A 9,748-nucleotide genomic window follows, 5' to 3' on the forward strand; every position below is an offset into this window, starting at 1 on the left:
ATTCTTTGCGTGAATTTGTCCAATGCTATTACTAATTAAAGTTTATGACATATTCGCCCTGTAATTGCACTATGAACTGTCTTTTTGAATTTCATATCAGACAATGAAGATACTAAAAGGGACAAACAATCAAAGTGATTTCGTAGAGTGATTATGATAATATTTCATTCTATGCAGGTTTCGTCTGCTAGTTTTTGCTTTTTTGTGTTCTTGGTGTGTACAAAAAATGATGATTCTTAACATTTTTTAACAATAACTCGGTTTGTGTGGAAGCTATCTATTTTGTGTCTTCTACAAAGTTGTGTGTTTTAATGATGTACAAATATATGCCGAACATTATTACCTTCTAAATGTTACAGCTTTTTGTATATTTGAAAAAAAAAACTAATTTTAAAAACAAGTCTAATAAGAAACGTTATATATGCAAAACAAGAAGAATTAGAAGAAAAGTGTTGTCAACAAAGTTGTTTGGAAGAAATTTATTTATAACTTTGCTGAAGACACCATTTCTATAAAGTGTAAGGCTAAAAAGATAGATTTTGCAGCGCCACTAGCGGTTGAGTTTCGAACTAAAACTTTTTGTCATGATTTGAGCCTTTTTATATACTAAATATCTTCGGAAGATAGTATGTCAATAAAACCATTATTTGGAGAGCAAATGAATAAAGTTCACGTTTTTGAGCTCTCGTACTACTGTGCAGTGGAACATTTTCATATTTCACCGAAAAAGTAGTCAAAATTACCAGATTACTCACGGCTTTTGGTATGTATTTCCGAAAGAAGACAGATTCAGGCAACCGATTAAACGTATATTCACAAACAAAACAATAGATTTTTAGACAGAAAAACCGTAAGTCTCGTTGCCGCAAAACAATAGCGCATTGACCAGTTGCCAGCTGAAAGGTTGTTTTTGATTATTTCTGTTACCGTTCGCTCACAATCAAAGCAGAAAGGGGTGCAAAATGTTACGTAATTATATTGTAACGTGTCGATTAGGAATTTTTTTCAATTATTATATAACTTGGCAGTAAAACTACGGTGGGTGGTCTTACCCTGTTCACCCCTACCAGTTTTTATGTATCGTTTGAAAAATTTGCGTTTTCTGAGCAAAACGTGATTATTAAAAATATCATTTAAGACATTTCGAGCAGTTTTTTATTATTCATTTGAAAATCGAAGGTCAACGATAAACATTTGTTGAAAATCACGTTTTCCTCAAAAAATTACACTATTTCAGCTGATAGGTACCTATTTGAGATGGTCGGGTTTGATGATTTTCGAATTTTTTTATTAGACGAAGCGAATATTACCTGCTCAAGACGTGTTTTGCGAAAAATTTCCTTCGGTGGCATAGAATTCCAAATGAATTGAACTTGAAATGAATTTCAGCTTGAAAAATAATCAGTATAAATTTTTAGTGAAGTGATTCATTGACGAGTCATGTTCAAGTATCCAAAAACTGACATGTAAAACATATATCTAATTAGGTCGTCTTGTTTGTGGTTTCATTTGGCTGTTCAAATTCAGCAAATACGCATTTTTTTGATTTGTTTTTCAGCCAACGTGATCGGGCGGGTTTATGGCTAGAGTAAAAGGAATATGTTTGTTTATTTCTGCCAGCAAAACCCATCACATCCTTCGCTTTTGCCTTCCCTGCAGAAGGTGACATGTAGGTAATCTATGCAAAATCAAACAACCACAACAACTCTGATTCGAACTGGATTTTCGTAAATTATTATTCGTGGGGGAATAGAAACTTCACAGGTAGGCCGAGATCACCCACCGGAAAAATATGCAGAAAAATATATTCTGGTGCGGCATTTTAGTTTTACTTGTTGTGTAGTTATCGTGTTAACAGTTAACATGTGTTGTGTCGGGCAAAGATTTCGGTTACTTTAGTTTTGGGTGGAATTTTTCTCTGATTGTTTGTGGTAGAATAAAACTAGCATATATTATTTTGTGTGGTAACAATTTGCCAACAAGTGAACTGTTTTCCTAATGAAATTTAGAATGGATTTGCGTAATCTCCAAGTACGTAACTGGTTTCGTTCGATGCGCAATAGTACAACTGATAACTATTCTAACTGGTTTTGTTGGGTTTTTCTATGTGACAGAAACTGAGCTGGGAAAAAAGTCTCGCGATGTGAATATTAGAATTAATGAAACTATTTTCAGTTTAGCATACATTCAGCAATCACCATATATCAACTGCTTTGCTAGCTTTAAGGAATCCATTTCAAAGGCAAAGTTTAGGAGTTACATTCCGATTAGGATTTTGACCTTTTGTTTATTCAACACAGATTTTGCGGCCAATTGTGGTGTAAAATATAAATAATTCACAATTGTTGGTTAATAATTTTACTAACATTTGGAGGGGTAGGAGGATTCTTAACCACTAATTTTTTTCGTCCCCGGTGTCACCTAGTCACGCTACGCCACTGATCGAACCCTTAAACATTTACTACATTATCTTGTGTTTTCTCTTAGAAAGGCATATAGTAATCACTTTACAAAACCTGTTTCAGCACTAGCTTCAGTGGGTCGTGTTTGGATAAAACATTTAAATAAGTTTGTTATGTCTAGTATTTTGAAATTAATTCGTAGCAAAAATTGATACCACGTTGAATAAATTCATAGTCTTGAGATTTGCTCAGTAAAACTTTTAAATTTTGGGTAAATCCATGCTCTGTGGACCGAAATAAATAAAAATAGACGAAGTGATGTCTGGAAAGTATTGTGGGTGGGATAGAATTTCCCATTTCAGCGTTTAAAAATAAATTTTCACGACTTTGCGACTAGCTTTGCCGCTGGAGGAAGATCACTTTGCATTGTCGAACCTGAAATTGCAGATTTACAGATGTTTGTCTTTAAAGCTTCCAGTTGGTCCCGAGGTACGATGTTGGCTTAACAAGCCAATCATCGAAGGTTCGAGTCTCGACTCGGAAGAAACTGTTAGTAGGATCGTAGCACTAGCCCCGCAGCTGTCATGTACAATGAACAGTTGGCTGCGAAGGTCAAGGTGAGCGTCGATATCGATGCATGATCTGATCAGGAAAATTCCACGATTTTCTAGGATAAGGATTATCGCATTGCACCTACTTTTCGCAACTAGTTATTGTTGTTGTTATTGTGACGAAAATCCATTCTCTGGCTACCGTTGGATGCCCAACAAAATGAACATGTAAAAATAAATCTTTATGGTTTTGCGGAGAATATTTTCCCTGGGCTTGGTGGTTGAGCTCCTATCTCGGGTTCTTATAGCTTCAGGGAATCCTAAGATGGAGCCACAAAACTATTGTAGGAGAGTTTTGACAGTTTTGTTTTCTTAACAATATCAATTAACACTAAAGAATTTTTCTCACACGTGGACCAGACCACTTAGTGCAAGCTCTTTTCTTGTCTATATCCATGAATGCATTACAGTCCCACATGATACTTCGTTAATTATTAGATAAAATGAATTAATGCTTTTACTTTTTTCTGGCAGTGTGACTCTTATGCATTTATGGATGGACTGTAGTTAAACGTGAACTCAAATTCTTCACTTTTTACTGTTAGTTCCATGTGCAAAGTTGTATTGTTGTATGTCATTTTATTTAGTAAACGTGTACGTGGTTTCTTTATAGACTACATCGTTCATATATACATTCTTTCTCTTTTTCTCTTTCCCTTTTTGTTTTTTTCATATTTAACCTTTACGATTTTATTCCGAGTTTCATAATCGCATCCCATGACTCACAAACGCTTACGTGTAGTGGGAAAAGATAAGATCGGTCAATTTCTAATGTCCCATTTCTTCTTATCCTTTTATTTTCCTTTCTTTTTCGGCTCCCGGGGAACCACGAGCTAAATGGCTAAAAGGTAACACAGAGGAAGACACACGAAATAGAACTATCAAAGACCGCAGAAAAGGGTACAACGCAAATCAACACACCAACGGATCTGGACAAAGCACACTAAGGATTACATTCAAAGAACAGTATCAACGTCAGTAATAATAGTAATAATAGAAATAATAGAGGTAAATAATAGATGTAATAATAAAGGGAAAAGAAGTCAAAAAACGGTAAGCGGAAGTTAAAACAAAGCAGGTATGAAGCAAACAAATTATTTAATATCACTGAAATTTTAAAACACAACATTGACAGATATCTCTCCTCATCTATATCTACTTCTTCCTTTCCTGCCCTATCTGCAACTATTGTCACTGTTACTTCGACTATCCCCTATATTCAACAACTTAACTTACTATCCGGCAGTCCCAAGCAGGATTCATTAGACCCCTGAGGTTATTATTCTGCGATGCCAAATCTACATCTCTCTATTGGTACAGCATGGAAAGTGATTAATCACTGGAGATTTGGCCCTACGGCCCCCTTCTGCACCCAAAAACGAAAAAACGAAAACGAAACGGTTTTACGGAGAATATTTTCTTTTGATTGTCTGTTGAGATACGCCATCTCTTGTGAAACGCCCTTCCAGCCCTTAGTGTATGCGAATGATACGCTCACCATTCTCCCTCTTTTGACGTAGGACTACGCCTATCTGAAGGTGAGGTTATCAAGATTCTGTTTTTTTTTTCATATAACGAATCCCCACCCTACCGGGCATTGTCCGAGCCGTTATCATTTGAAGGTTATGAAAAAACTTCAAGATCATACATGGCGAGTGTGTGGCATGGAAAAAGAAGACTCGGAACATCTGTTATGCCGATGTCCGGCAATGTTTATCGAAAGATATAAGTTCTTCGAGAGAGGTCTACTGGAACTCTCTGAAATCTGGAACCATTACCAAAATGAAAAAACCGCCCTGGAAAAATGATGAAAGCGGATAGGACCTTTTGAAATGTGTATCTAGAATTCCTTGAAGAGAACTATTATACGCTGCTTAGATCAGTTGTATTATAAAAGGTAGGTACCTTTTTTTTGTTAAGAGGAAAGTCAACAGGGGTACTGCAGAATTCATCTTGAAGGAAGGGTATATGGTGGGGAGCCTGAGAATAAACCAACGTTAAAGTCCTTTAACAACCAAATGGCCTGATTCTACTGAGATTCGAACTTATGACCACCCGCTGTCAAAGCGGACTATGTAACCTTGCGGCTACGGAGCTTATTGCTTTTTCAATAACGTAGGTATCGAACGTCTTCGTCAGTGGTTTTCTTCGGTAGCTTTTCTGCAGCAATCTTATGCAAAAACCTGCCGAAGACGTTCAATACCCTATATGCTCAATTTAGCAACAAATGAGTCTAGCAACAGTGACAGTGTCGTCAAAAGGCAAGCCAAATGATTAATAATTATAATTTATTATTTTTCAACATTAATTTGCGTGCAAGTTACAAATCTCGTAACTTGCATACAATTTTTTATTAAAGATATTCTTTTTTTTCTTCTCGATGTTATTTATTTTTGCTCCGCTTTGGAGTCTAATTTTAATAACCTTGGACATGAAAATAATTCAAATTTAAATTCAAAACCTGCTCGGTCTCTATTCCTAATGGAGATTTTAAATTTATACAAAAGAGTTCAGATAGTACTTTTCTGTATTTGGGTATCGGATTTGAAGGATTACAGAACTGCAGATCGAGCAAAAGTACAACTAGAAAGCATTACATTACTGGGCTTATGTTACTATTCAGCAAACGCGACAGAAAATCAAATAGGTATAGAGGTAAGTAACTAACGCAACAGCAAAGCTATACAGTTAGCATATTGGTCACGGCTTACTGCATTCTCTATTCCTCTATCCTTTTCTAGCATTGAAGACTTCACCGGGTGACTGTGTTTCAATTGCAACAGACTAAATAGAAAATGTCAGCTCTTGGTAATTCTGCTAACTGGCATAGTGATGAACGTCGAAGAGTCAATGGTGAGTATAGATTATACAGTGCAGCTTTTTTTAACTATTTTCATTTTTTTTCAGACGAGATTGTCGTGTATAAGAAAAAACACGAAGAACTGGCCCGTCGAATAAAACAAGTCGAGGAGTTGCTCAACAATCGGGGCAATCAGCTAAACGTCATGAAAAAACGTTGTGAGGTTAGGTTAATTTGAAATCAAACGAGGCAAATAGTTATTGTCAAATCGATTGTTCACTTCCTAGGAGACGAGACTAGCACTGACAGAACTAGAGTCAAACGAAAGACGAATCGCCGCTATTCACGAGCTAGAAAAGTTGCGTTATTCCAAAATTCAGCAGGCTGTCACTGACCACAAGGCATCCATTTCAAGGGCGACCAAAAAGAACGGTAATTGGATTTGAACAAATGGCGTTACGGAATTAAGGCTTGAATTTAACTTTTCTATTCATATATAGTGTGCAGTTCTGTAGACCCATCCAGCAACGGTAGTATTTTGAATATTTTGGCGTCACCAGATCAATCATCGTATACTCGCTGCAGCGGCGAATGTCAGTTGGATGAAAAAGAAAAACGCTTAAGCGTTATGGAGCGATCATTACTTAAACGAGAACAGGAGTTAGTAATCAGAAGAAACCATAATGCAGCGCGGGTTGTGCGATTGAGAAAATTGCTACATTCTCACGAAGCTAAACGTGCCTTATGCAAGGAACAGTTGAGTGCTCTTAAAGCAAAAGCCAACCGACGTTACTAATGCGGGCGTCTATTCGCTGTTGTTTCCTTGAACAAGCGCCACGTAAGAAAATAGAAGAATTCGGTAAATGTCAACAAACTACAGCCCAAGAAAAATCCTCCCAGACCACCTATATAGACTACAAAAAAAAAAAAAAAAAAACATATAATTTGCAACAATTGTGAAAACGAAATTCGCGTATACCAAAAACGTCCGATAGTCCAAAAATCACATCGCGATGCAATTGCATCTTGGGATAGTCCGTGAGACCCCACTGTAAAGTAGCACCAAGAAACCATTCCCTGGCTTTCTGTAAAAAAAACCTTTCGCTAGTTTTTTGAAAGTATAGGATTCATTCACTTACATAAGCTTGTACGAAGAAATTAGAGTCATCACAGTTGGGAACGCACTTGCATTCGATAGCTTTGTTGCCTTGACGCAGCGTTATAAGGGCATCTGTAAATATTAAATGAGCATTTTGTTCCGCTTTGGTTGCATTTCTAGGGAAACTTAATTACCAGAATTTACACCTAAGCAACGATATCCTTCAAAATCGCAGGTGCGATATCGAAGCTTACCTTGTTTGCCTAAAATAAACCGAAGAATTACAGAGCGTACATGAGCGGTTATAAAATATTAAAAATTTGTAAACATTGCACATTTTTCGAGGGTCTGTAGTGGCATTTTTCTTAATAATATGGAATAGAAAATTATTGTTATTCATAACTCTTCTTTGACTCCCTTGAGTTGAATCGGTGCCATTTGATTGTTCTCTCTGTAAGTGTTGACTAACATTTTAGAAAGAGCCTTCATGAAAAAAAAATATTTTGGAAACAATAACCGTTATCCAGCTTAGAATGCAAGTGTCATTAGAAATAATATCTAGCATTTTAAAAGCTGAACTGATAACGAAATATGGTAGCATTTGTTCTACAATTGTGAAGCAATAGTAAAATGCAGACTTCAGTATCTCAACAAAGAAATGCTATTAAGAATGTGTTTCTTTTCCTGCAATATAACAAAAACTTGTTTTTTTGTACCAGTATCACTTGGTATGATGACACATCCTGGTTAGGCTTCATTACGTTACTCTGACTGATAACTCCAGAAATAGTGACTTCTTTTGTCAGATTTTGTCTAGAACAGTGTTTTCCAGATATTTTGCGCGACGGAGCACTTTTTCAAGCCAAAATATTTGTGCCCTAGGTTAAACCAATACTCAAGTCACTTGAAATTGATTTGTCTGATTCTGTTGAGATTCGGATCTTACGACCACCTGTTTGTTAATACGGACTGTATTGCCTAAAAGCTACGATCCAGATTTTATGAACTCCTACTTTCTTAGCAATAATTGTTATAGTCACGATGCGGGACGATTTTTTCCATAGTTCACCTCGATTTCTGTAGAAATGGGGAATACAACCACAATATTTCAACGCTAATCTCATACGGCATTCAATTCGACACAGATTGTAGCTGTATATCGGGCTAAATTCCAGAGCATCAGCCTCGAAGGAAAATCGACACTGCCTTTGAGATATTGATAATCTGGAATTATTAAGAAAAATCAGGAATGGTTTCGCACTAAAGGAGTTTAGTATGCACTCTTTAACGGAGGTGGAAGTGATCAGCTCAAGGGCCAGTAGTTCAACTGTTGTATAGAAAGAATCCAGGAACAGATAGCGTTGTTCGGAAATATCAGGAACTTCCATGTATCCGTGAAAGTACACTTCGTAGGAACTTTCCAACTTATTAAGCTGACCATAAACTTCACCATCCAGTGGATGGACAACAACGGTCTGCGGCTCCGATACCAAATCCCAGCGATTGTTCTTCCAGTACTGGTATGAATTGTAATCGGCAATTTTAGAGTTAATCGTCATACACACTCCCAACTCGGTAACTGTTTGTTGGCTTCGCAGCGGCAAAATGGTAGCACTACTGATTTGGGGCAAAAATTGAAGGGACAAATTACTTATCAAATCCATGTAATCTGCACTGTCAATTCCGTATGTTTTATGCATTGGCAAATTAGCAAAGGTGTCGTAGGTAGCATTAGCTAGTTTGACGACAAATTCTAAAAAGTCATCCGTATCGCCGTCTCCTACGAACATTGCTGGGTTTTGTTGGACGTATTGCTTAACTTTATTCTCGTCAATTCTTCGATGAGGGCATACGGTTACGCTTGGAAAACTTGTATTCCAAAGATACATGTTGCGGTCCATTGAAATGACCACAGGTGACGTTTGATAACGGTCCCAGGTACGTTGCGCCAAAGCAGTCATACCGTATATGCAGATCACAATACAACAGATCCAGAAAATGCGTTCGACGATTTGAGCTCCTACTTTTATGACGTGCTGAAAACCGTGGGCAGAAGTCGTTTTCAGCAGCTTCACGATAAACTTCCGAAGGTAGGTGCAGAATTGCATCGTGAAACAGTGCTAAAAGTCGAAAGAACCTGATTGTATTTCGGTGTTCAACGCAGCTCGTGACGGACTGGACTTCTGCTAACTATAACGGTTTGTGATAGTCGTTTCCTAGTTCCGTATTTCAATAATTGACGTACAAAATATGTATAGCCACACATTTGGATGAATTGATGATTCTACACATTCATATTCCACTAGATATTGCTACCCTATCATGTAATCTCTTCCTGAACATGACAAGAAGCAGCTAGGAATAATAATTGGTTCATTATCGTTTGCGTGTTTAAGGGTTCTCGTTTTGAAGATGGTCGATTATCCGGTGCAGTCTGGGAGAAAGGTAGGTAAAATCGTGCTTTATTCGGAACAGTGATTCACTTTATTCAATTTGATGGTAAATGCTTACTTTCCTCACAAAGGCCCCGTATAACGTAGACTAATGACAGAGAAACTGAATTTTGGATTTGAAAGAATATACCTTCATGATAACATAAGAAACCCTGCTGGTGTCAAGATTACTTTTTGACGCTTGACTCAAGCTGAAAATTCCAAGCACAAATTTTCTAACTAATGGCATTCTGGATGAAACTATTGGAGCAAAAAATTCTATATATTGGAACCGTAATATATTCCAACGGCGAAGAATTGTCTCAAGGTTCTCGGATTTATTTGGCCTCGGAAACAAACACGACTCAACTTCTTTCAAGAAAGCAAACGTTCGAAGGGCTTCA

General features: G+C 37.1%; 2 protein-coding genes across 2 annotated transcripts; one reads left to right on the plus strand and one right to left on the minus strand.

Moving 5' to 3' along the window:
- Positions 1-5,790: 5,790 nt before the first annotated feature.
- Positions 5,791-6,725, plus strand: LOC129727514 (uncharacterized). The gene is made up of 4 exons (XM_055685414.1): positions 5,791-5,866; positions 5,921-6,036; positions 6,101-6,245; positions 6,314-6,725. Exons 1-4 carry the CDS (start codon positions 5,809-5,811, stop codon positions 6,607-6,609), a joined length of 615 nt encoding a protein of 204 aa, XP_055541389.1. The 5' UTR covers positions 5,791-5,808; the 3' UTR covers positions 6,610-6,725.
- On the minus strand, positions 6,624-9,020 carry LOC129729036 (sodium channel protein Nach; the record flags this gene model as incomplete). Its single annotated transcript, XM_055687513.1, has 6 exons — positions 8,194-9,020; positions 7,982-8,136; positions 7,107-7,175; positions 6,953-7,044; positions 6,793-6,898; positions 6,624-6,727 (listed from the first exon to the last, which is right to left on the minus strand). Coding segments are annotated over exons 1-6 (1,353 nt in total), but the record flags the coding sequence as incomplete, so codon positions are not given.
- Positions 9,021-9,748: the final 728 nt, after the last annotated feature.

The sequence above is a fragment of the Wyeomyia smithii genome, chromosome 3 (assembly GCF_029784165.1).
Source record: "Wyeomyia smithii strain HCP4-BCI-WySm-NY-G18 chromosome 3, ASM2978416v1, whole genome shotgun sequence".
NCBI classification, from domain to species: domain Eukaryota; kingdom Metazoa; phylum Arthropoda; class Insecta; order Diptera; family Culicidae; genus Wyeomyia; species Wyeomyia smithii.

Bases quoted from the DNA above. Each gene is read 5' to 3' on its own strand.
- LOC129727514 (XM_055685414.1), top strand. From the start codon at position 5,809: ATGTCAGCTCTTGGTAATTCTGCTAACTGGCATAGTGATGAACGTCGA. The intron at 5,867-5,920 runs GTGAGTATAGAT...ATTTTTTTTCAG, and splicing joins TGAACGTCGAAGAGTCAATG to ACGAGATTGTCGTGTATAAG. The intron at 6,037-6,100 runs GTTAGGTTAATT...TTCACTTCCTAG, and splicing joins TCATGAAAAAACGTTGTGAG to GAGACGAGACTAGCACTGAC.